The sequence below is a fragment of the Chamaea fasciata genome, unplaced genomic scaffold (genome assembly GCF_029207755.1).
Source record: "Chamaea fasciata isolate MVZ Bird 193981 ecotype frontalis unplaced genomic scaffold, bChaFas1.0.hap1 SCAF_1, whole genome shotgun sequence".
Taxonomy (NCBI): Eukaryota; Metazoa; Chordata; class Aves; order Passeriformes; family Sylviidae; genus Chamaea; species Chamaea fasciata.
In genome coordinates, this window is record NW_027094086.1 from 111,780,975 (window position 1) to 111,808,968 (window position 27,994).

General features: G+C 40.3%; 1 protein-coding gene across 3 annotated transcripts; it reads right to left on the reverse strand.

Moving 5' to 3' along the window:
• Positions 1-954: 954 nt before the first annotated feature.
• GPD1L (glycerol-3-phosphate dehydrogenase 1 like) lies at positions 955-26,338 on the reverse strand. 3 transcript variants are annotated; one of them, XM_066193998.1, is made up of 8 exons: positions 26,283-26,338; positions 21,026-21,203; positions 20,142-20,282; positions 16,517-16,655; positions 15,389-15,501; positions 7,223-7,456; positions 6,691-6,797; positions 955-3,841 (listed from the first exon to the last, which is right to left on the reverse strand). In XM_066193998.1, exons 1-8 carry the CDS (start codon positions 26,321-26,323, stop codon positions 3,745-3,747), a joined length of 1,050 nt encoding a protein of 349 aa, XP_066050095.1. In that variant the 5' UTR covers positions 26,324-26,338; the 3' UTR covers positions 955-3,744. The 3 variants fall into 3 exon arrangements, with proteins under 3 accessions (XP_066050095.1, XP_066050086.1, XP_066050105.1); XM_066193989.1 differs by lacking the exon at positions 26,283-26,338 and adding an exon at positions 25,871-25,987; XM_066194008.1 differs by lacking the exon at positions 26,283-26,338 and adding an exon at positions 23,344-23,431.
• Between the last annotated feature and the right edge of the window lie 1,656 nt (positions 26,339-27,994).

The following is a 27,994-nucleotide window of genomic DNA, read 5'->3' on the forward strand; positions in this document are numbered from 1 at the left end:
GAACCTCGGGAAGTTCAGAATTGGTCAGAAGAGTAATCCCAGAGCGGTGGAATCAGCTACTTACCGACCAGCCACTGCCCTCCAGTGGCTCCCACAGCAACTGAAGACAAGAACCTGTTTTCATAGGTCAAAGACACCACAACTGTATCACTGATGGAAAGGAGAAAGGAGAAAGGAGAAAGGAGAAAGGAGAAAGGAGAAAGGAGAAAGGAGAAAGGAGAAAGGAGAAAGGAGAAAGGAGAAAGGAGAAAGGAGAAAGGAGAAAGGAGAAAGGAGGGGAGGGGAGGGGAGGGGAGGGGAGGGGAGGGGAGGGGAGGGGAGGGGAGGGGAGGGGAGGGGAGGGGAGGGGAGGGAGAAAAGAAAAGAAAAGAAAAAGGAAAGGAAAGGAAAGGAAAGGAAAGGAAAGGAAAGGAAAGGAAAGGAAAGGAAAGGAAAGGAAAGGAAAGGAAAGGAAAGGAAAGGAAAGGAAAGGAAAGGAAAGGAAAGGAAAGGAAAGGAAAGGAAAGGAAAGGAAAGGAAAGGAAAGGAAAGGAAAGGAAAGGAAAGGAAAGGAAAGGAAAGGAAAGGAAAGGAAAGGAAAGGAAAGGAAAGGAAAGGAAAGGAAAGGAAAGGAAAGGAAAGGAAAGGAAAGGAAAGGAAAGGAAAGGGGAGAAAAGAGGAGAAAAGAGGAGAAAAGAGGAGAAAAGAGGAGAAAAGAGGAGAAAAGAGGAGAAAGAGAAAGAGGAGAAAAGAGGAGAAAGAGGAAAAGAGGAGAAAAGAGGAGAAAAGGAGAAAAGGAGAAAAGAAAATGCTGACATCTGGATGCCAAATAGCCCTTTTTAAAATTAATGTTATTGTATGGCAACCTCATATCTGCTGTCATTTCATACCACAACCAGAGAAACCTACATTCCATCAAGTGAATAAAATATTAATTGCAAGCCTTGTAAAATGAGGCAACAGAAACCAAAGTGATTCCCAAGACAAAAATGTTTATTTGTACTAACTCTTCAAAACAGTATACATTCAACATCTCTAAACAAAATCAGTACATATAATGAGGGCAAGTTGAGTAAGTATCATTAGAATGTAATGCCTTCCTTAGCAATTAAAGTTCATAAATCAAGAATTAGTTACAAATTTATGACCTCCTTACACAGGAGTTAATGTTTTCAGTAAGACTACCCCAGTACTAAGCAAAACAGGGTGTTTGCAGAGCAGGCTTCTAATCATTCAGTTCCAGTACCATGTCACAGTCTTTTAATGAGAAGTAAATATTAGTGGGAGAAAAATACTTAGTGCCAAGCTGAGTGTTCTCCAGCACTGAAAAGCAAATGCAAATAGTGAACTATCAATAGAAATTTAAATAAACTATTTTAGTTATTTTAGTTACTGAAACCGTATTTTTGTCTGAAAAAAAAGAATATCATAATAGACTGGAAGAAAGAATTCCGTAAAAACCTTTCCTCTGGATTTGCCTTAGAATATAGGCTTCTCTACAAAACAAGAACAATTAAGATTTGGGAGTTTCAGTGGTAGAAGAAGTATTGGAATAATAAAGAAATAATTTAAAAATATATATTAATTTACCACATTTAGCTCATATAGCCCTTTATGTATCTTACAAAATGCTACTGTCCTATACGCTGCATGTAAAAAAAAAAAGTTTAATATATATAATGTATATGTACACATACAAAGGAAAAGCCACCAGTTTGGTATTAAAAGAACAGAACAAAACAAAGCATAAGCAAACATACTGAAAGTTATGCAGTAATGAGGAGTGTATGCTCCATGTGTGCGTTAGCATAACAGTGCTTCCAACCTTAAAACACCCTCTTAAATGTCTAAGCAGAGTGCTTGCTCCAAGTCAGCTCTACCAGTGATGTTCCCAACTGCCACAAATGTCTGATGTCACTTAACTTCTGGCCATCTCTTATATTTAGCACTAAATCAGAAGTAAGGCAAAATAACTTTTCACATCCCTGAATATCTAAGGACATTCATGAGATCTTCCAAATATTAATGCAAAACAATACAGGAGCACAAAAAAATGGGACCCCTGAGCAGAACGGTCTTTCTGTCTACACAAAGCTGCCCCAAAGCTTCCCTATTTCAGAGTAATCCAGGCTATGTAAGTATGACAATTATTCCCAGGCATTCTTTTTGCTTTAGCAAATTTTGAATGACAACCTAAAGTTTCAGGATGGGTGTGTGCTCATGATTTCTGATCTAAAACACCACTGAGAACAGTGAACAGCAGTTCTGATACTGCAGAAATGTTACGCATTAATATTCAGAGCAGATGGGCAGTCTTGTTCCCTAAATTCTAATGCCAACTCTTGTTTCCCATTTGGAAGAAGGAGTCCACTCTTAATGTACCTAGCATATATTTCACAAATACCTCCCCCCGCTTTAGTTTACAAGAAAAGCAAAACAGATTTTACTTATCTTCTCTTGCATCAATCTCAAAAAAAAAAAAAAAAATCTAAAAAGACCAACCAAACCAATCCCCTCCCCCCTTAAACTCTGTAAAATCACAAATTTTCCAATAACAAATAAAATTAGCCTCCCTGATAAAACAAAGGTTCCTGAAAAAAACCTTGTTGAGATCCCTGGGGAATAAAAGAGATGGATGCCTTTGAGAAGCTTTCTGGGAGATTAGTTGTAAAGGATTTGATTCAGCACCCATAAAAGTTTTGTCCAATGAAAGAGTAACTCCAGAATGTGGAAGGCTGGACCAGGACTACAGCCCAGTGGAAATGCCAGTCACTGGCATGTCCTGGCACACAACCCTTCTGAGGACAGAAGCATGTGTTGTACCAGGGAATTCCCCTGACACTGCTTGGAGTGTTGTGTGGAGCCCAACACTTTGCAGCTAAGCAGTGAAGAACAACCATAGGTAACACAATAAAATGAACTGTAGGCTCTAGGGTTCAGAACCTCCAGGTCAACACCTCTGGCTTGCTTTGGGGAATGGGATTCTAGAAGAGCCTAACACCAAGGAATAGTAAGGGAGAAACAGAGAAATACAAAAATGCAAGGATTAAAAAACAGAAGGGGAGGCAATGATCCCCCTCTAGAATATTCCCTTTAAAACAGTGTAATTAAAAAGTTTAAATTCACTTAGAAATTCCTTTCAAAGTAGCCTGACAATTTCAATGACTTTCAAAAATCAAAAAATTCTGCACTAGAGTTCATTGAAATATCCCTGTAGTCCCCTGAATAACTGCTACAACTTGTTTTGCATTAACATCGCTTAAATTAATATAGTCATAAACATGCAAAATGTTAACATTTAATTGTGTATACAGAATAAAACAAAGTTCTAACAGACAGATTCCTAATATTTCAAGGTTACAGGCTTGATTCAGTCTCTGATCAAAACCACTGGGATTCTTCCCACAGTGTCCAGCAGATTTTGGACTAGGCTTTAACAAAAGACAACAAAGCATTGTGTTTTATGGTGTAGGAGCAAACTCAAAGTACACTTGTGTATATATACCAGGCATGTAGTGCAACTTTCGTATTGCATTTGTTAAAAGTGTTGCATTTTAGCCAGTAAAAGGACAATGACCAAGCCAACGCTGCATGCTGTGTCAAACCAGGCTGGGTAACAAACACCGGGACTGCTCAGAGACATTCATGTTGTTCCTGTTGCCTAAGAGCAGCTTCGAACAAAGCTTAATGGTAGCTACATCCACTTGAACCCAGACACGAATTCGAAAGGCAGAAAGCTGCATGAATGCAACAGCCTGATGGATTTTACATGTGCTCTGGATGACTTTGAAGGCAGGATATTATCTCTTTAACAGATCTCCCTTCATAGCAGATTTGATACACAGCCGTGAAGAGTGGAAACCTGAGGAAAGATAGACGGTGGGGAAAGTGAACACAGTGTAAATTTCTTCTGTAACGTTTTCTTAAATTAAAGAAATAAGAAGAGGTGAGAAGAGGGAGGGGGAAAAGGGAGAGATGGAAAACATGATTTCTTTTTTCGATTTGTCAGGCATCTCTGCAAGCATCTCTGAAATACAGTGACTCTCAGAAGCCTAGCTAGCTCTAATGGAGCCTGACACATTCATTATGTATGGCACAACCATAAAGTGATCTAAAAAATAAATTAAAAACATTTTTTCCTGGCTGTTCTTACAGCAGTACCCATCTGTGGTTAAAAAGGATGACTGGCACATCCGTTATGCAGTACTTCGGAGCAATAACATGATAATACAGAATATGACCAAAAAAGACCCAAGAAGACTTGAAGGTCAAGTTTTTAATAAAAATCCAAAATCAAAACTGATTTTGAAATACAAAATTCCACATCTACTTTTTTCTTTTATTTTCTTTTTTTTTTTTCTTTTTTTTTTCTTTTTTTTTTTAGATTGGCCACATCTCCAACAACTTCCAAATTATTCAGGCTTCTCTGATAATCTGAACATTGGTTAAAGCCAAGATGCTTTATAAAAATTTGTATTTGCTTTCTGTCCATCCCAGATATTAACAGCCAGACATGTTCAATTTTCATACAAAGACTGGGAAATTTTAGGGGTTGATCTGTTCACCAAATACATGTATCATTTCAGCATGGCCTTTTATATTGATGAATTTTGACCAGTGGAAATAAAAAATAAGCATCATTGGAGATGGTGAACTAGTTAATTTCCGAGTAATTCAGAATACATCTGGACTAGGACTTTCTCCTTGGGAAAGGTGTCCCACCAGTCACTCTAAAGCTTTATCTGTAATGCACATTTCAGTGTTGAGCAGTAGTGAGCATCATGTGTGATGGCCTATACATTCTGCTGTCACATATTACATTGCAGTAACTCTGCTATCAGCACTCTGCTCCAAACTAGACTGATTTTTGTTTCTACTTCATTGGTAGAAATAAATTTTCATACAGCCACATAGCTGCTCTCTCAAATCCAATGCTGAACTGCTTAGATTGCAAAACCCTTACTGGGAAATCTGCAGAAAAAAAAATTACACCATGACTTCTGCATTCCTTAACAAACCTCACTTACCACTCACTCTGTATGATGTACTAGGCTAATGGGGGGGTTACATTTGCTGTTACCATAAAAGCTCACATGTAGGCACTAATAAAATTTGCTATGCCTATGTGAGAGGTGGCCACAAAACAGGTGAACCCTCTGAAGCAAAAGCAGGTTTCCCACAGGTTTAGGTACGGTACTGGCAGTTACTTCTCATTAAAGAAGCACCACTACTACACACCACAACGTAAGTCCTGCTGCTTATCCCAGGGAACATTACTGTGCACAGGTCTGCCAGACTTCAGATGGAGAAACCTGTACCAAGGCTGACTGCTGGCTCAGAGCCAGCAAACTCCAAATGCATCTTAGGCCTGAGCACATCAAGAGAGCAAGGACTACAACTGCTGAAAAAAAGTAATTGCACCACGAGTATCAACAGGCATCAACCCTGCTACCAAGGCACTTCTGAACTTTGACTTCTGCACACTTCTACACAGCCTTGGGAATAGCTCTGCAGGACCAGACTATGAAATTCTACCCTTACAAGATTCTTACCTCTTCACTTTGAAACCCTGGCTGCTGCACTGTGTTTTATGTTTTAGACTTGCTTTCAAAAGTCTTGTTGAATGAGACCTTTTATGAAGAACTGACACATATATGCTGGCATACCAAAAGGAAATTAGCAACACTGTTTTCATGTCTTTTATTAAAAACACAACCCAAATTCATCTATAATGCACTCAATTTGTTGTAAGATAGAACAGGATACAAAACAACCCTCAAACACAGCATCCTGTTTCATTTAGGAATCATAAACAGGAAAGAATGAAGCCAACATTTTAATTAATTTTTTCTGCAGTTAGCTTAATTACTGTACACTGAGGAGACAGACTTAGGTACCTTACATCCAATGATAATATTAGAACATTAATCATTTAGTGCAGCTGATCCGTTAAAACTAGACTTTAAAAAATACTTCCGAAAAAAAAAGTAACAAGGTTTGGTCTTTCGACTGGCAGTTTTTTAATTTCTGATTTTACCTTTTCTTACAAACAGGAACAGATAAATCTCATAAGGAGACAACTGTGTGTGTGGCTATAGGAATCATTCATGTTCTGACTCGAATACAAGTGAACCAAGCCAGGACAATCTGCTTAATTTCATACCATAAAAAAACACCCCATGACCTACAGAGGCAGATGGGAGTTTTTAACCTACAGCAAACTGGAAATCACATTAAGATGGAGAACTGCAGTATCTAAGCTAGAATCCATGTGGTGGAGGCAGTCACTCTATTCAGATGATCACCAAGCTCCTCTCCTTGGAGGTAAGTAATGAATTTCCTACAATGAAATGAGATGTAGCGACTTTTCACAGTCGCTTTAGGAAGCTCTACTTCTACTTTCATGGATTTTTTCTTTTCACACATTAAAACACACTTGCTGTGCTTTTCTGTAGTAGCAGAAGGCAACAATACACTCTGCAAACAGAAGGACATTCACAGATTTGTCACACTAATAGCTCTATCTACACCAATATTATTTTCAGGTTCTATTCACTTCTTTCTTTGATTTTAACTTTTAATCTACTGTTATTACAATGATTTTCTTTTTGGCTATTACTTCTATGAAAATATCAAAACCAAATATGCAGAAAGAATTATGGAAATAAAAAAGGGGTATATGTGGAAGTTGTTTTATCTGTTCTTACTCACTTGTCCAACATTCCTTTCTGCTTCAGGATGCGGTGCACTTCTGCAGAAGTCTGTGGTCCTTGGAGTTTCTGACCATTCAACATTTCTTTCTCTAATTCTTCAATAGACTAAGAAACAGAGGGGGAAAAAAAAGAAAGCAAAGGAGAGCTATGACAAACTTTTCAGAAACCTGACAACAATCTGGATTAAAAAAAAGTTACCAAGTTTTTTTCTTTTTCAAAAGTGATCTTGAGTGAGCATATAAAATATTATCCTATGTTCTTGTTTGCAAGTATTCTTAAATTTGCATCTCACAATGTCTTATCTCTCAAGTTTGTTTTTTTTTTTAAATCACCACACCCCCCCCCCCAGCCCCGAGCTTTTAATACCTTTACACTCATTCTAACCAACAGACTCCAAAAACAAGAGGAAGAGAAGGGCGCCCACTCAGTGAGCTACCATGACTCAAGTAACTCTACTATTACTCCAGCAAACGAGGAGTGGCAGTACTTATAAGCACAGGTGAACAGATTTTACCCAGTGAGTAAGGTACCTTTCCAGTTTTAACGAATGCTTCTGCGATACGTCGATTCCGGCCACCATAACACGTTGTGATGAGATCAGCAATGCCACAGCTCTCCAGGAAAGTGGCAGTACAAACCTGGCCTTTGCAAAAAATTTTGGCAAAGGCAATCATCTCCATTAGGCCAAGGCGAATAACAGCAGCTTTGGTATTGTCACCGTAGCAAAGGCCATCACAGAAACCAGCTCCTACTGCTACTACATTCTAATGGGAAGAGAAATGGGAAATTACTCAATTACTGCTTACAGATGTCCTTAAGAACAGTGAACACTTTACTACTGAAAGACTAGGTTGTTAGTTTGGGTTATTTTGGTTTGGAGATTTTGATGCCTGTGGGATAACCTAAAAAAATAAAGAAAAAAAAAATGGCAAGTCTTAGATTTCCATGGATAAAAGCATAGTTAAAGCTCTGACACAAGTTGCCCCTGAGGCTGTGGAGCTATTATTATTATTGACCATCTTTAAGAACAAACAGGTTGCACTACACCCAAACAAGGTTTTAGCTAGATTGAGCTATTCCTAGCCTGAGGTAGGGGTGAAGTTAGACTGACATTCTACAGTCCTTTTATACAGATTTCCTTTATGATTAAAGCTACAGTACAACTAAAAAGCATTTATTGACTTCTATGATGACATGCTAAGGGACCGAATTCAGCCAAGTCAATAGTATCCAGCCCTTTTAAGTATGAAGAGTTTCTATAACTGTAATAGTTAATAAAGGATTCCCAAAAGGTTCACGACACAGGAAGACCTCCCTCAGCAAGAAAAGTGTTTGCTTTTTCCTTAGACCTGGTGACAGCCTTCTACAAAGAATGTGCTGTTAACATTCAGCTCTATGGTCCCTGCTTTGGTTACAGAACATAGATATTTGATGAGACACATTTGAGTGAAGTGACTATAAAAACCTTTTTTTTTGGTTTGGGAGTCAGAGCAGACACTAGCCATGGTTCCACTACCCCACTACAGAAATCCATCCAACCCAACAAACTCTACCAAAACCCCCCAAAAAAAGATGGCATTCTGACGTATTGATAAAGCAAACAAGGAAGTAATGAATGTCAATATGTTCCTGCATGCAACAGCAGCAGCAGTGACCTCAAGAGAAAGCACAGGAGAACCAACAGTATGACTCCTAATGTAGCACCCGATGCAGGGAAAAAAATAAAATTAAAAAATCAACTTTAACTGTTGATGAAGAAAAAAACAACAATTAGAAGATGTTACTGAAAACAATCAGCTGATTAACAGCTGGTTTGGTTTTGAACTGTAAGAAGCACAAATGCCAGGCAGCTGCAGAGCTGTGGGCCAGTCATGGCTAGGTGACTCTGAATCAAATGAGGCCAGAGGATCAGCTGTTGCTTTTTGAGCAGCTAGCTGAGATCTAAAGGTGACCCTAAAAATTGCAGAGAGATACCCCAACATTAGACCTGAAGCAGCCAAAGACAGTCAACTTTAAAATTTGGTTGTTCAAATCATCTTGGCTTAGATCTTGGCTGTGGTGATCCAGTCAAGGTATGTCTTCATCAGAAGACACCTCTTGCAGAGCAACCTCTAATATTCTTTCATTTGATGCCAAAGCAAGAGGAAGTCAAACAGGTAGAAGTTTTCAGATGGGATAACCCATTCAAATGGTTTTTACAATCTATGTGAAGTATGTAAGTATTTAGCACTCAGCTAAAAACACAAACATGACTGAGCAGCCTTCTTCTTGAACACTCCCATACTAAAGCTTCCCCTTCCCTCCAGCTTTGTCTGCCTGACTTCCCACTTTGAAGCAGTCTACTTAATCATAATTTGCAGTACGATTTGGCCTATGGTGTTTTGTTGTCTACTTGTACCTTTTGCAGTGTTTGTCTTTGGAGCAACAGAAATACTCTTTTAAGTGAGTCATACCAAGACTATTTACTTCTGAGGAAATGGGCTAGGGAACAAGAGTAGTTCTGAGTCCAACTCTAAAACACTGAGCTCCTTGTTTGTACAATGTTCCCACTGTATGCTCTTACACAGTTTGCAAATAATGAGGAAACAAGACAATGGATTATGCTCTAGAACACACCCCCATGCCAAGGAGACTGTTATATCCTGGTATCTATATCCCTCAGGCCACAACTAATAATTTACAAGGTCTACCATCTGGTTTTATTTAAATCCGTGAAGAATCTCTGACAACTCTCTTGTGCCTAAAATACTGTAGAGAACTAATTATATCACACTGAAAGTTATACCTTGCTCAAAGATGAGCCACCCCTTGAAAAACAACAACAAAAATCTCACAAAACTTACAACTGAGTTATCCTTCAGTCCCAAACAAGGCCAAAACAGTTTGTTACTTGAAATCTCTGGCTGTAGGCACTAGGCTGAGCTTGTTTCAGGAAGATACACAAGCTAAACACAAATTGACACACAAGAGCCTAGCGGCACTATCACTATTGTGATCCTCTGAGAAGTACCTGAGGCAGGAAGGGCGACTGACCTGGCAAAAACATCTTTCTGAATCTCATACGGTTGATTTTGACTGCTGCCACTGACTAAGACTATACCTGAAGCGTCCTGGTTTCAGTTAACTTCCTTCTTAGCAGCTGATACTGTGCTGTGATTTGAGCTCAGTATGAGAATAATGGTGATAACACACTGATGTTTTGGTTGTTTGCTAAGTAGTGCTTACTTTAGGAAAGGAACTTTTTAGTGTCTCATGCTCTGCCAGTGAGGGGGTGAACAAGAGTCAGGGGAGGGGGAAACATAGCCAGGACAGCTGATCCAAACTGGCCAAAGGGATACTCCATGCCATAGAATGTCATGCCCAGTATACACTGGAGGCAGTTGGCTGGGATGCATCAATTGCTGCTTGGGGACAGGCTAGGCATTGATCAGTGGGTGGTGAGCAACTGCAGTGTGCATCACTTGTTCTTCTTGGGTTTCACTCTGTCCTTCATTACAATTACTATCACTACTGTTGTTCTTGTTATTGTATCTTATTGTACCTATTTCAATTATTAAACTGTTTGTATTTCAACCTGTGAGTTTTACTTTTTTTTCCACTTATTCTCCTTCCCATCCTGATGGGTGGGGGGTTAGTGAGTGAGCAGCTGTGTGATATGTAGTTGCCAGCTGGGATTAAACCACAATATGAAGTTACAGAGTTCCTGCAAATGCAGTGGGTATAGTGAGATTAGAAACTGACTGTATTTGCATGCACACATGGGCATCTGAGAGCCCAATAAGCAAGTGCCTACTGACAAACATGTTCCAAAGGTTCAAAGATACTGTCACAATAACCCCAAAAGGATGGCAACACAATGTTCCTCTTGGCCTGAGGCATTCAGAGCTCTCAAAATCACTACACACTTAAGCAAACACACTTCATCTATCTTGGCATTAACAGCTTTTTACATGAAAGCACACATCCTGCAACCATGATGCACAGTGTCTTTATACTGTATATGGTTTTAAACTACTAAAATACTTTGCCCTAACAGACAAGCTGTTCTGGTTTGCTGAAGCTGGTGTTAGTCCTAGTCCTCGTTATTCTAGAACATGAGCAAGAAATGGATTTAGTAATTTTATCACTGGGACAGTGAAGCCATGCTCCAGAAAAGAAATGCTGATTCCAGGCAGGGCTCACAGTATGTGTCAGAACAAATGAGAGAATGTGTCCTTTACTTGCACACGATCTGCTGCAAACATGCAAGAGGTCACAAATGCAAGGTCAACAGATGACCAAGAGAACAAGGACAACAAGTCTGCAGACTTTGCTGACAGACTGTTCTCCTACAGAGTCAGTGCTCAGAAGTATCCAATATCCAGTGTACAGCATGTTTGTAGAGTGCTCATGAAGACAGCCTCAGCAGCCATTTCTGAGGCAACCATTACTTCTCCATAATGAAATGGATCAATAAGAGAACTAAGCAGAAATGTTATTTCACCTTCCTTGAGGCAGTGTCACAGCTCAGCCTGCCTTCCCTCTGTTTACACAGAAACTTGGAGAAGCTTGCTGCTTCCCCTGATGGCTGAGAAGAGGTCAAACGAAAGGACTCAAAAAATCAAGACAGTATCAGCAGGACTATCAGAGAGGTTAAGAATAAACTGTTTGCTTGCTCCTGGCGAACTTGAATTTCATCCACTTAATCTCAGGAAAAAGGAAAAAACTTCCACAATCAACTACTATAGGACCTAGACTGACTATCCAACAGTGACTGCCCTAAACACACTTTGCAAGTAACAATGCTGAGTTACATAACCTGGTAAACAATAAATCATCACTATACTTCTTACTCCTTTACTTTAGGCTTAGCTGGAGCCGGAAGGTTTAGAGGAACCTGAAGCAACCTGAAAGGCAACCACAACTGCTGCTGCTTCTCCTTCATACAGTAACTCACATCTGTCTTGGTCCTTGGCTGCTGCCACTTCAAGGTTTTTAACTCTCCAGATCCCTGATCATCAGGCAGCTGGAGCATGGCTGTTTTGCCATATCCAGAGGTTAGATTCTCAATCCTCCTCCTCTCACCCATCCCTGGCACTGCTGCACTGGGTAAGCAAGGTAAACTGGGGTGCACTTTACCCCTGAGATTGCAGCTACCAGTGTTTACACAGCCTCTCGAGGATGTGGCCAGGTTTGTACCCCAGCTCAGTCTTGCCTCACATCTGTGCTGCTGCTAACACCACACTGGCACAGGCACTGAGGACTCTAAGGACATCTCTGAGGTGATAACCTTGAGTCCATGCTGCTCTGCAGTATCACATCCATCAGTATCCATCAGCACCTCCATATGTGGGCATAGCTGCACACACAATTTTTACGTGACATAACCTTTAAGCATTTCCTAGGAAGGCCCATTCATTGTCTGGCAAATGGCAGATGTACTTGCAGGTGGCCTTGAGTCATGATGCCTGAAAAGCCAACTGGAGACATTGAAACAACTATCCAAATTTCAACTCTGTCAATTTCTGTCCTCAACCCTTAGAAAAGGTCGACAGACAAATGTGAAACTTTCATCTGTCCTCAGAAGAAAAAAATATCCTCACAAAGAACACACCAAGCACTTCTTGTTCTAAAAGCCGGGTTATGGTAAAAAGCTGTTGGTATCATCAGATTTTGTAAAGTCACTGCCACTGTCTATTCAGCCAGTCTCCAAGCTGACACAAGACTGCATTTTCACGGCACTGATTTCTGTACTTCACTGTATCTCCACCAGCCCATTGTCACAAATCTAAATACAGTAAATGAAGTGGATATTCTATACATATCCATATATAAATAGCAATCAAGCACATGTTCTCTTATGATCACCCAGCTGCACTACCTAGTATTACAGCCTGAACTCAAATAGGCTTCCAAAACCAAATTTCAAACCCATAATTATCACTGTAAGGAAAAGCTGTGCTCAGAGCATTCTTTATTACCCTTCCGTATTTTTCCCCAAGCTTTAGGCAACTACCCACACTGAAAATCTTCCCTGTTTAGAAAGGCTTGCAGAAATAAAAAGTGAGGTAGAGTACAGGCTTTTAACAGCTAGTCCATTATGCCAGTAATACCAGGGAACCCTCCTTTTCCTAAGCTGGTATTTGCAGAAAAGTGCAGAAGCTGGAAGAAGATACTGTTTTTCATAGTGTACTGTTTCTCATCCCTTAAATACCAACACAGGAATTGTTTTTACTACTTCCACATCCAAAAACACAGTCTGAAGTGATGTGTTTGCCTGTTTACCCCTGCTCTCCTTGCTGTAGCTAGCAGTGCCACCACTGACATTTTGAATTGGCACTGCTACAAAAAGAGAAGAGAGCCCCTCTTTTTATGCCTGTCTCTCCATGCAACAGGATACTGTCACCTTCCGAAACTGGAATTTCCTCCTTACAGGAAGTTAAACAAAGCTAATTTTTACTATTTTTTTATTGAAGTAACTTTGCAAGTTTAGCAAACTGTCAACTGACTGAAGCTACATATTAGATTCCACTCTAAAATTTACAAAAATGTCTAGTTTTCTAATTTTTATTACAAAGACTATCAGATTAATGATAAAAAGCAAAGTTCTGGTTGATAACCTTAGCAAACAATTCTCCTAATAGAAAATATGTACAGCTTCTAAGAAAAAACACCAATCACATCTGAGTTTTGGATTTTGCTTTACACACTATGGCAATAAAACCTTATCCAGAGGTTTAATTTTACCTTCTTTATATTCTTTCAGAGCCAGACATGCTCCCAATGCATTAATAAAATTTTGTGATCTTTGAGAGTAAAAAGGCTCAGGACATTATTTACATGCTGCCAGCACAAGGTTTAGGATTAACTAGAGAATGTTTAAAATGAAAAATTACTTAAAAATACAATTTTATTAATATTTTCATTTAGATTTAGGCAGAGTTGTATGTTTCAAGACATCACCTATACTAGAATGATGGATCTATGTGACTTTATACCAGTTTTGCCCTTTAATTATGCAAGAAATCCACAGTGTTTTAAAACCAGTTAATCCATCCTTAATTCACTTTTTGTTTAGACCTTATACCATGCATTTTTTGGAAATCTCAACTCAATTAACAAAATATATTGCAATCAATACAAAATGACTAGAGCACACAGAATATAAACTGCTTTTTAGCAATAAAACTAGACATTTCAGTCTGCAGGATGCATGATGAATAATGAAGCAGAAGAGAGCAATAAAGCAAGGTCACAAAAAAACCCCACAAGTTTCACCTTACTATCTTTCAAGAACAATAATCTTTTTAAATTCTACAGCAATTCCAAAGAAATATTGGTATTTTGCCTGACTTAGACCTCTACAGTGGAGTTTTGAGTGTCTGTTGACTACCTGCCCAGTTTGATGCCCTAATGCCCTTTCACGAGATTTGTCTGAATAAAAATTTCCTGGGACAGAACTCCTCTATCAAACTAGAATTTAAACCAGTCAGAAAACATCCTTCTGAGCAGATTTCAAAGAAAAATAAATCTGCAAAACTTTTTCAAGGGTCTATACACAGGGATTTCTGTTCTGGTAACCTCCCACATCACCACAGCATTTTAAAGCAATGGCTATGGAGCTGAATTACAAGCTCCATAATCTCAAGAAATTGCTATCTATTCATTAACTCCACAGTATGTTGCCTCAAAACACCTAATCCCATCAGTGCACATACCCATAACCTCCCCTTTCTCAGGCCTTCCAGTATGACAGCTCTCAAGATGAAATTAAGGAAATTAATATGCCAAAAGATATGCTATTATAGCTATCCATCTACTTTCACTAAGCAGAAAATTGGAATTCCTTAGCTTAAGACATCATTGCTTGGTGTGGTAACTTTGCAAGCCAATTAATTTAGTTTACACAAAATTTCAACAGCAAAACCAAAGGCAGACAAAATAATTATCCAAAACACATACACATACAAAAAAAAGTAAGCCAAATTAATTATTAAAGCTCTACACCTGTCAGAAATGATTCAGGATAGGTATCAGATAATGTGAACTATGGTGCTGTTTGCTAGGGTGCCAAACAACTAATGCTTCCCCTTCAAAAATGGCCTGTAAATTAACCTGAAAAAACAGCCATTAAACAATGTTTAAGTTAGCCTTTGCTTCCTGTCAGCATCAATTTTGTTATGAAAAAAAAAATTGGATGAGTAGCTGTCCAAAAATAACCTTTTTCTGTATGTGGTTATCCACACAAACCTTAGGTAGCATATGTCCACAAAATATAAAACATGAGTGCTCACATTGTTTCAGTCAATATGGAGGGGGATAGTTTTGCCAACAGATAGGAAGCATTAATGCCAACTTCTTTCTCCCTTTCTTTTGGTGAACCCACTGTTGCAAAAAGAAAACTAAAATAGATTTAGAAATATATCAGCCAGTTAGATGAAATCAGTACCTGCTTCATGACCGTGTGTAAGTTAAGTGGAAGATGTAGAAGGAGAACCTGGCAGATGGTGAGACACAGATCTAAAAGCCAGCTCACAGAAAATGCTGCTCCCTCATTTCCCATCTGGTTCTTCCGGAAAATGTTATGTGGCAGTTTCACATATTATATAAAATACAATGAACTTATTTTTTTAAATTGAAATACCCTCTTTTTTTTTCCCATTTCCTGCAGGGATCACTATTTCATCTGTGTACCACCTGCAGCCTGTTACTCTTACCTTCAGAGCACCACACAGCTCAACTGTATCTGCATCATCTACTACAGTTATTCGGAAGTTTGGAGTCTGCAGGAGTTCTTTGAAGAGAAGGCCATTTTCCAAGTTTTTGCAGCCTATTGAGAGAGTGAAAGGAAAGCTAAAAAAATGAATAATTTATTTGTATGATATTTAGCCTTTCCTGTGCAAGCCCAAATGCCTAAATATACCAGGTTCTAAATAACAATTCCATGAATTCTCTATACACTGCCCATTTTTTGATCACTGTCTTTAAAAAGAACAGCTAATAATAAAACAGAGATGAATTAAGAATACGGGAGGAGCAATTCTACCAATTATTTAGAAGTCTGCATTCCACAAAAATACCTACTGATAAGGGTATATCAAAACTGCTTTATTAATCAAGCACGCTGTCCCTGACAATTGTTTCTAAACACTAAATGTTGTTCAACCATTCAAAATGAAGTTCAATGCAAAAGCTGTGAATGAGATGTTACAAAGCTAGTAGTGCACAAAACTGTAAAAATTAACACTGAAAAAACCCATAAGATGAACTCTGTGCTACAAAGTATGAGTGCCTGTATGCATATACATACACACATGCCTTTCTAGAAACTGTAAAATCCAAGACTAGGCACATCCTCGTGCTGCAAAGGTGTGCAGAGATCAACACAGAACTAAAACAATTTCTAGTTTTTGTGGGAACAAAGTATTTTGAGAAATTAAAACAAGATACTTTAAAAAAAACAAACAAAAAGTCAAACCAAAACAAACATGCATGAAGGTACTATCTCTGACCCTAGTACTCCTAAGCTGGAGTACAGAATTTATAATTTTTTTATCCATGTAAAGCCATTTAGACCCAAGGAAAACCTTAAACATAGTAATAAAATGAAGCAGTTTGTTTTATGATAAAAAAACATGCTTCTATTTCACATGCTTAGGTGATAAACCTAGTAAGAATAGGTAAAATTGTGCTCTTCTCCCTCCCTCTATTCCCACTATTGTCCTAGTACTTCTGGAAGTGTAAACATTCTAGGAAATTTATCCAACAGTGAAATTTGAGCTATTTGGTGTGCACCTGTGAGGACAGGTGCACCTTTTAAATGTTCTTACAACTTGGAACAGTACCTATTGTGGTTTCACAGAATTTCTCTGCTGCCACCTCATTGGCAATGTTAGCTCCCATCAGCACACTGATGTCTATTCCCATCTTCTCTCGAATAATGTCAGAGATCAGTTTGAGTCCCTCCGGGCCTTCATCTATTCCCTGCAGCCAAGATTAAAAGGAATTACTAAAAAGTCATTCATTAGGCACAGTAGAGATGCAAGCAGAACACAATTAGTCTTGTCCACAGGTGAGAGCTGAAACAAGGCCTATTCAGACAGAGACTAAGGATGACAGATGTACTACCACAGATACTTATGCTATTTTGACCTCTCCAAGATGTCTTAGAATAGTAGGAGGTAGCACCTTAAGATTTAGGACTGAACTCTAGATGATGAAAACAGTTTTTACTCCATCCTCAAAGACCTGACTCTAAGAAGTGCTGAACATTCTGCTTTGTTAGTTCAGAAATCAGACGCTTATTATCAGTATATCCTTCATCAGTGAAGCATAACCAATCCATCAGTTATGAACCAGACCTGAACTTGGATTTGAAATTGCACTGAAACTCACAAAATGGCATGTGAATAATTTGTTTTGTGAGGAGATATCTGAACTGAAATATCAGAGGCAGGTTCCCCAGTGTATAACGCCAACAACAGTTTACTAGTAGAAATACAAATGGAACAGCCATTCACAGATATGTAGAAAGCTGAACAACTGAGAATAATTTAACTTTCAGCTATTATTACAGGGGTATGGCAGAGCAGGTATTGAAATTGTCATTCTTTCCCACAGGATACAACCTTTTATCCGATATTCTTCTTTAATGCTGAGGATTTGATACTTTTGGGAATTGGTTATTTTGAATTATGATTTATAGGCAAAACGTGTGATCTTGTATTACTTCCATATATACATATACATACACACTTGTATGCTGCCAGTAGTGACATTTCAGGCAGGAAGTAACTTGCACTTCCATAGGTTAAAGGTGCTGTTCCTTAAATAACATGGTGCAATCAGGAGACACACAGAAATGCCTGTATAAAACCTGCCAATTAAACTAGTGTTTGCATTTCTGCAGTATTTTTCAATTTGTATTACTTAATGCACAGCTCTGCTTTCTCTTCTTTAAGGAGCCATACAGAAACAACCTGAAAGCAAGCACACAATACATGTCGCATTTTTCCCTCATAGTGCCAAAAATGTCCCCACAACGTAACTGTAAGGTCCCTGTTCTTAAGCTGGCAAATAATAAACAGAGAAGAATGCACACGCTGTGAACAACTCCAAAAATTTGAATACTTATACAACAATCATTCACGCAAGTGAAAGGGGACCAGAAAGGCTCAGGTTCCAGATTCTGCTCTGTTGTGAAACAGATGCAACTCCTGAAAAGTCGAGGAGACCTGTACCTGTTTCTCGTGGTGTTAAACCCAATACTGAATGACAGGATAAAAACCAAACACCCCCTCCTCCCTGTAAAACCAAGGCTCCAGCATGGGCATTTTCAGTGGCCTGCAGGCAGTGCAAGTGACCTTATCACTTCCATCCTAACATGCCTGTCAGGGCAATCCCCGGGGCAATAGGGAAATGAAAATGAGGCAGATGTTGAGGTTGCCTGAAGACTATTTTGAATGACTTTCAGCTACCCTGCTTCCTGTGCTCACTGCTGTACTGCACTCTAAGTTCTACATGGTTCCTCTCCCAACAGCCACACCATCACTTGTTAGGTTTTCACAGACACAGAGCTAATGCAAAGCAACACAGATGCAAATGTTTCAATGGAAATGTGTATTAACCAGCAGATAAATGTCTTTATTTCCCAAAGACTCAGTTTTATTGCCAGACATTAGGCTCTGCTTGAAGATTAGACTGTCAGAAAGAAAAAAACCAAGAAGCCTAAAAGATGACACACTGCTAACTTGACAACCAATTTAGAAAGCACAGAAACGAGATGTCCCATGAATATTTTTCAGTGCAGAACTGCACTTTAACTATCAAAGTTAACACAAGCCACTTTAACAGCATTAGCATTGAGCATGAGAGCCAAAAACTGACACTGATGAAAACAGCATGCCTAAAGAATATGCAAAAGTAGAGAAAAGAATGAATTGTTGTGTTAAATCTCTACCCTTTCTTCTCAAATGATACTTTTAATGATGCACAGTTATGCCTTTTCATAAAAACTGACACGTACTTTGCATTCTTCTGCAAAATATTAAGGGGCTTCACAGCATTTCTTTGGAAAGGCTGCCTATGGATGCAGTGCTGCAGTGTGACAGTGGGAAGCTGCCCAGTAACCAACTCTGCACTGCATGGCAAGTACCACAATTTCACTTCCACTACTACACTAAGCATGGACTTTTTGTTATGCTGGGGATTTCTGTCTGTTTGGAATTTGGCTTTCTTTATTTTTTCAAATGTAAGTACTTCTTCCCCTTCCCCCCCCCCCCCTTTTTTTTTTTTTGTCAGATATAGCCATTAATCAACACTCCATTAGAGCACTGGTAATTAGTACCGAGAACAGTAATTCCATGGGAATATAGGCCCAGGACCCTGACTTCACATATGCTGAAAGAAATCCTCATTTAGTCCAGCAATTTCATTAGTTATTCCTATCACTAGGAGAATATAAATCACATTTAGCAAATTAAAGGAGAATGAAGTTTATCTTGAGCACTTTTAACAGTGCCTTACTTTACCCTTCTATTATATGAGGAGTTTTTCTACAATTTGGAGCAAGAACACTTTGGAAGCATTACTTTTTCATACATCTCAGCAATACACCAGTCAGCACTGACAAAACAGTAGATTTGATGGGCTTTGTTAGCCAAACTAAAGAGACAAGCTTGCAGGATGCAGTGATAGGAGTTTTTCGTTCTTTTTCGAGCACAGATCCATAAATGTATCATTTTCCAGAAATGACAGGAAACAAGGGAATGTGCGCTGAGAAAATGGTCTACAAAGCAACAACAAACCAGAATCTTCCAAACCTCGTGGGAATAGCTTATTATTTCCAGTTAAACATACAGAGGAAGAAAGCCCACCCACCCAAAAACAATCCCAAAAATAAGCTAATCCTCATAGAAAAAATTTTCTGCCAGCAAAACTACAATCACTCCAGTGAATTGCCTCCTGCACCTCTGCCCTCTCCTATCTCCTATGCTCAAACTGTCTTTGGGTGATACTGAACAGACTCTCTTGTTGCAACATAGTATTTGACATGAACAAGAGCACTATCCTCTCAGTCACATGAAATTCTCTCAGCAGTTCTTGAAATGATCAACTCAGCATGTGGGACGTGCATTAACAATCAAAGCATTATGCTTGTGCTCTGCTCTTCATCTAATGATGCTTTTGGAAACAACAAATAAAAGACTGGAAAGCTTAGTGGTGCAAGACATATTGACTCCCTCTTTCTTTCTGCAAGTCTTGTGAAGAGCTTCATTTTCCTCTTCCTGCAAGTGCTGCGTAACAATCCACTAATGACTGAGACAAATTCCAATCTTACACCTAGAAAGGTTTAATGGACCAGTCAAATGAATAATGCAGGGAGAGTTTTCATGTCAAAATATCAAGTCACCTTGTATTGGAAGATTCCATGACACATTCTCAGCTATTAACACACGGTATTTACTGTACCTTTATGAGAGTTATGCCGAGTGCTTTCCTGCGTATTCGTCCTGTGATTTCATCGCAGACTTTATGGATGAACTGATGAGGAATGACAAAAACCAGCAAGTCTGCATCCTGCACTGCTTCACAAAGGTTTGGGATAGCAACCTGTGTAGTACGGGAAAGAAAGGCTGCATAACGTCTCAAAATTAACACCACACACAAATGTTATCTGATAAAAGCAGAATCACAGAATCAATTAGTTTGGAGAAGGCCTCTGAGATCATTGAGTCCAACCTTGGAAGGAACACCACCCAGCCCACTGGACCACGGCACTGAGTGCCACATCCAGTCTTTTCTCAAACACCTCCAGGGATGGTGACACCACCGCTTCCCTGAACATCCCATTCTAACGTTTAGTCAGTCTTCCTGTGAAGAAATGCTTCCCAATGTCCAAACTGAATTTCCCCAGTTTGATCTTGAACTTGAAGCCCGGTTTGGTCTTATGCTGAATACTACAAACTACTGCATTTCATCACTGAAAACAAACAGTAGCATAAACTTCCCAGACCAACAGCTCCCATGCAAAGTTCAGGCCAATTTTTTTTTTTTTTTAATGAATATAGTCAAAGTTGTTAATCTTGCTCTTGTTTTCAAATTTGCTTTCTTATACAGAAACAGGAATAACACAAAGACAATAGTGACACCAAAGAAGAAAGAGGGCATTGGATTTACTTAACTGCATAATTACATAATTTTACTTGTTCCAATTTCTGATGTCATCAGTAAAATAGCATAGTCTGAAATATTATAAACCCTAGAGGTGTTAACAAAACAAATTTCTAACTCCATTTACAGCACAAGCAATATTCCCTCCGCTCCATAACTATAATTTAGCTTCTGAGCCTTACCACATTATCTGGCAGTTTGCATCCAGGGAGATACTTTACATTTTCATGGTCCTTATTTATGATATCTGTCAGTTTTCTCCCATTAATATTCTCCTCGAAGACCCACATGTTCACTGTAGAAGCAAACTTCTGCAATTTTTTTACATTATTACCTATTATTTTGGCAACCGCAGAACCCCTGCACAAAAAAATAAAAACCAGAAACAGTTGTAAAAAATTATGATTTTGCTGCAGAAAACAAAAAGAGGTTGTCTTTAAAACAATCACAAATTCACCGATGATTTGACCAGTTACCATACATTTTGATCTAGCAAAATAAGTGGAAAAATACACTAGTCATTCACACCTGCTGCTTTCTCTCAACTACAGCTAGAGTGGGTTGGACTAAAGCACTTACTGAAACATCCTTACTTATTCTGTTTTTTTATCAGCTATCCACTGAGTGTTTAGGTTACTGTATTTCCCCAAATCAAACTAATTGTATCTTCAGAGCTGAGGTAAAAGTGACATACAAAATTTTATTAAATGTGTCATTTTCACCTTTAGGAGATGAGAAACTTCTTTGCTAAGATGACTGACTCATCAGTTGTTGTACAATACTGATGGGCATCAAAAGCCAAGAACCACTTATATGTTGCAGAAGTTAAAAGCTTCATGGCTGTGTAGCCAATCTGACAGACCTTGACTATTGTAACACTGTCCTCTGAAATTGCAGGCAGACAAGTCCATTACTGTTACCCTCATATTCTCCCCAAGAACAGCATACAGCGAGATCTGAATGACAGTGATCAATTTTGCTTCTCAAATCTCTAAGCAATAATGAAATTAATCACAATTACAAGAGGAGGAACAAACATGATCTTCCCTTTCATCATTCTATTAAACCTGTTAACTGAAGTTCCTTTCCTGGGATAGGAAGTAGTTTCATAGTTACTGATAACCTACTAAGGAGACACAAAAAATTTTAAGAGACATGATAAAAATACAGAGTCATTGACCTGAGGCTTGTGTGTGTGTGTGTGTGCGTAAACTGCACACTTTATTAGGAAGCAAGAACACTAACTTTTCCAATCTAGTTATACTCACACAATCCCCTAAATTTATACTGGACATTACTTGTAACAAACCCATAGCTGGCAACTGAACAAAATGGGTTCATTCTGCTTCAAGAGCTTTTGATATGGCACAACCTGTGGTGCAGTATTAAAGATGTGTGCTAACACATAGCTAGGGTCACTTTTTAAGTAGCAGCAGAAAGACTTTAGTACCCTAAGCAGACCTTTTATAGTTAAACCATAAAACTGTGTGTCTTAAAAGACTGGAATTTACTTCTCTAATAGCACTTCACACACTAAAAATGCCCCTGGGTTCGGGAGGTGATACAGAAGACAACTGCAAGCTATCTCTTACCAAGCTAATGCAGCATGGTTTCTTGCAGCACTGGTACACAGCTCATCAGCTCAGCCTCCAAATGTCAGATCCACACAAACAGCAGAGCTCACATTCCACACAGGAACACAGGTATGTGCTCCTCAGACAGTGCTTTCACTTTCTTGAACAAAACCACATTTACTCCTACAGATTTATGTACAAAGTTGGGATTCTGGCAAACCCACTGCCTTCTGTTTTGCACTTCACTGCACATTCTCTGCGCTTGCTGGTGACAGAGCAAGACAGAAATAACTGATTCAGCAACTCTGACTGGGATTTTCAGTCTGCCAACAAAAAGTCTGGCAGTGTGTACTACTTAAGCGAGACATTAATTCCACTACTATTTAACACTTAAACGCCTGAACTGAACTGTTTTGGGGTTTTTTTCACCCTTTGAATGCAGTATTTAAAAAGTGAAGATTTGCCTAGTCTTAGTTTCTGAATTCACGAAGATTTTCCTGATTGGCTTTTCTGATTCATCATTTCCCATGATGTTGCAACCATTCTTCTGGACCAGCTGGTCTGCTTTCCCCTCATCACTTTTTAACTAAAGCACAAAGCCAAAAAGCTCCTTAACTTGCCCTGATAACAACAGCAGTGGAGGTCACAACATGCGAGTGCAAATTATATAATTATCCAGTTCTACCACTGTCCCTGCAAAATCACCTCAGTTAAGCCACAGTTCCTCCCAGATTTGTAGAAGTTCCTAGCTGCACAAACCCCTCTTCCAGTAACTTCCTATCTCTTCCCAAATGTTACGGTTTCTGTTCAAGTTTGGCCATCAGGGTAATTAACAACAGGTTCCAAGAAAACAGGGAGGGATAAATTCTGGCTGTGCACACCTCATTAACCTGCCCTGGAAGTGTTACCAGAATAGGCTACAGTACCTGATCAAGGCAACGCTTACAACGCTTTAAATGACTCCGGGCACTGTCCTGGAATCCCAGGGCTCCAAGGCATATTCCCAAGGTGTACCCTCTCCACACTCCAGACAGCTTACTTTATCCCCTGTCTTAAAAGATCCTAACACAATCACTTATCCACCAGCTGAGCAACCCTAAAAGGGCAAGGCCAGCAGACAGCACAGCTCCTGCTCTTCCATGCCGAGCCATCTGTCCTGTCCCATGATCTTCCATCAGGTGTCAAGTGACCCCTGCCAAGTCAACTTCATTGTTAAGGTGACCTTCCTGTAGCAAACCAACCAAACAAGTCTGACTGGAAGTAGTTAATCAGCCAAGGTGACTGGCTTAACCCTTCTAAAGCTACTGTCCTGCCAAGATCCTTTAGGGTTTTTTCATCCCAGATATAGGTTAAAGGGCTAGAAAAAGGCAAAAATTTGTCTGACAGAATTATTTCACACAGAACTCCAAAACTCACTGTCCTAACCTGCTCAAGATGCCAAACCCCACCCAGATCAACGACCTACAATGTTTACAATTCAGGCACCACCGATCACACCCTCCTGTAACTCAGGCTTCAAAAGTATACAATCCCCAAATATCAATGATCAGATGTTTATAAATGCTTCCATTTCTTTCCAGTTACCTGCACTTATCGCACTATTTAATGCATTAAATTCTAACACATTAGTTAAATATTTTAGGACTGCAGGCCCCAGTTCCAAAGACACTTAAAAGGTACACAAATTTAGTCCAATTTATTTCAATGGTTACACATGCTACTGAATCACAGTGCTCTTTGCAGTCAGGGTTTTGTGTCTATCATCACATGGACTTTGAGGAAGAAACCACCTACCTTTCCAAGAATTACTATTTTCAATTTTTGATTACTTTGGTTTCTGCTATTCTCACATGAAAAACCCTGCCATTACCTATGAAAGAAGCCGTAATTTATTTAAATACATTTATCCCCAAAAGAAAGAGAGAATGTTACTACCAGGCATCAGCTTTTTTCTCTCTATCAGCATAGGAGATATGGGCATTTTGCCACCAACTCACTCTATTCAGGGAGGAAATTTCTTATTTATTAAACTGATTAAAGTGGGATGAAAACAAAATACATTTGCATGTAGGCAGTACCTACAAATCCTTTTGCTTCTGCAAGTGTTTCACAGTAAATCAAATACAAGTGGAGTAAAACTTCCTGTAAAATTTTTTCTTGACTTCAACTACGGAACAACAGCCACAACACTCGTAAAAGACGAAGTCTAATTGCATAATTTCCCTGTGATATATAGTGCAGTGCACACATTTCACAAGCTAGTGCAAGGAAGGCAAGAGCTGCTGCACTGAAATGTCAGCCATTCCCTCAACAAGGGGATCACAAAGAAAAATAAAACTTGGCAGCTGCTGATATTTTTATCAGCAACAAAAGCCAACTGCATGGAGTGGGTAGGGGGTGAGCAACAAGTCTAAGATCATTCCAACAGAAGACTGGCAAGTTTTAATAAAACACAGTGCCTTGCTCTACATGGAACTCCTCTGAGTTTAATGTCCTTAAATCCAATGCTACTCGAATAACGTGTGCTTAGCATTAGTAATTGGAAGTGACAAACTGTGAAGACCGATTTCTATAACACATGGTACTTAATTTATTCACTGTAAAGAAAGATCTGGTGTAAGAAAAAGAAGTGATTAGGGAAGACAAAGGGTTATTAACACGATACTCCTCTTGAAGAATGATGTAAGTCTACTGCTTTCAGCGGATGAAGAAGCAAGTCTATTTAATTATAAACTAGAGATAGAGGCAGCAATAAAACCTTGTCTCAAGCTCTCAGTGTGCCTCAGCATAATCAATTTCGGGGAAAAAAAACAAAAAACGAGAAGGTATTTCAAATAACTTAGTGTCTCGCAATTCTTCTTTGAACTGTCTTGGAAAATAGGCACACAGGAACACAGAAAACCCCGAACAACACTTTTGCAGACAAGTGAGGTTGTTAGTGAAGTAATGAAGCTCTACAGGCAGGGAGTAATTGAAAAAAAACCAAAAAAAACCCTTTTAAAATGTACAGCATCTTTAACGTCTACGTCATCTGATATCGGACAAAGCACATAACAAATACCAGGTTAAAAATATCCTAGAACAACTTCTTCACAGGACACGAGAGTGTTTACAAGCACTAGAACTGCGCGTTCGATTCTGCCGCTTCTTCCCCCAAGCGCTTCACGGCAGCACCAGCGCTCCGAGGGCGCCGGGGGCAGGCGGAGCCCCCCGGCCCGGCGGGACGAGCCCACCCGCACGGAACGAGCTCGACCCAGAGCCCGCCACGGCCCGGCGACACCGCCTTCCACCGCCGGCACCGGGTGGCCTCACGGCCGCCAGCCCCGAGGAAATCGCGGCCACGGCGCCGGGCGGGAACCGACAGCAAGGCCCGGGCGGGCACAGCCTCCGGGAAGGCCGGCCCGCGGCGGAGAGCGCCGAGGTGCCCGCCCTGCCAGGGGCCGCCGCACTCACCAGTTGCCCGAGCCCACGATGCAGACCTTGAGGGGGCCGGCGGAGAGCGCCATGGCAGCGCCGCCCGCGCCCCGCCGCAGCGGCCGCGGCCAAGAGCTCCGAGAGGCGCCCGCCTCCCGCTCCCGCCTCCCCCGTCAGGGCATCGCCCGCTCCCCCTCCGCCCCGGCGGCGTGACGGGAACTGTAGTTCCGCACCCCGCCCGCCGGCTCTGCGGAGGACGCGGCCGTTCCCGTGGAGGACGAGGGTACATGGGGACCTCGAAGAAAGCAGGCGATTCCGCAGGCACTGTGCCATATCACAGAAACACGGCATCATTTAGCTTCGAAAAGACTTCTGAGAGCATCAAATCCAACCTATGGCCGAACACCACAACTCGAGCATGGCACTGAGTGCCACATCCAGTCTTCCTTACCTCCGGGGGCGGTGATTCCACCACTTCCCTGGACAGTCCATTCCAATATCTAATCACCCTTTCTGTGAAGAAATTCCTCCTAATATCCAACCTGAACCTCACCTGGCACAGCCTAAGGCTGTGTCCTCTCGTCACTTGTTACTTGGGAGAAGAGGCTGGCCCCACCTGGCTACACCCTCCTTTCAGGTAGTTTGAGATATCAATAAGGTCTCCCCTGAGCTTCCTTTTCCCCAGCTAAAGAACCCCAGGTCCTTCAGCCTTTCCTCATAGGAATTGTGCTCCAGACACTTCCCTGGCTGTTTCCCTTCTCTGGACTCATTCCAGCATCTCAATGTCCTTCCTGAATTGTGTGGTGTAGAACTGGACACAGCACTCAAGTTGTGGCCAAGTGCAGGGAAAGAATCCTTATTGTCACCGTTATGTGCTGAACTAATACAATACATTTCAGTGTCATATATGCCTATATGTAACATACATGTAACAACAAAACTTCTGCTCTCTCCTAGTGCTTTGTGGGTTTGGAGTAATCTGTGAAGGCTCCCAGGTGTGGAGGAACTGATGAACCAGGTAATAAAGCAGGCTAGGCCTGGAGGGGTCTTAAAAACAGAAATACGAGTGTTTTCAAATACTCCTTTGCCCTCAGCCTTCAGCCAAAATTATATTGTTCTCCATCCCACATGCTTCCCCAGGGGGAAAAAAAATAGTGGATGAGTTGTTGGTCTGATAGGTGGGTGTGAGTCATCTGTAATAAACGTTTCCATTCAATGAGTATTTCTACTGACACTTTTAGCTGTATTTAATAATAATTATCAAGGAAAGACTGAGGAGCGATCTCGTCATGGTCTGCAACTTCCTCAGGAGGGCGAGTGGAGGGGCAAGCATTGATCTCTTTTCTCTGATGACCATTGATAGGACCCAAGGAAACAGCAGGAAGGTGGGGTGGGGGATTAGGTTGGATATTAAGAAGAGGTACTTCACCCAGAGAGTAGCTGGGGATTGGAACAGGCTTCCCAGGGAAGTGGTCACAGCACCAAGCCTACCTGAGTTCAAGAAGCATTTGGACAAAGCACATGCTGTGATTCTCGGGGCTGTCCTGTGCAGGGCCAAGAGTTGGACTTAATGGATCCCTTCCAGCTCAGCATATTCTATGATTCTGTGACAATGCTCTTGTCCCTGTGCCAGAATAGTGCCTCCCTCCCTTTATTAACATCAACCGTGTATCAAGACAGTGCCCTTTTAAGCTTTTCATTACAGCACATTTTTTCACTTGTACCTCTTCCAAATGACTTGCTAGGTGTTAGCTGTCAATGAAATGCTCTTTCAATTAGAGGCTATATAAGAAGAAAAGTTGAATCAGCTCTGTTGCCTTTTGTGCCATCACAGGTAAAGCAGTGTGAATTACTACCTGCTGTTTTTCTTTCAGTTTAAAAGCAAGTTTAGGGTTTTCATTTACTCCATTTACTCCTCTGCCAGTTTGCTATCAAACTGTAGCAGAAGGGAAAAAAGCCCCAACAACAACCAAACCCAACAAAACATGCCTAAATCCAATCTGCTTGCACTAGTATCTTTATTTCTACTACTAGCACTTCCTAATGTGGAGAAAGCCCTCATCTCATTATTTGAGCCCAGTGAGTGTTTTGCTTATACTTGTTTAGGCATTCGGAGACCAGGGTTGATAACATCTGGCCTAGGTTTTGAGGGACTGGGGAGGG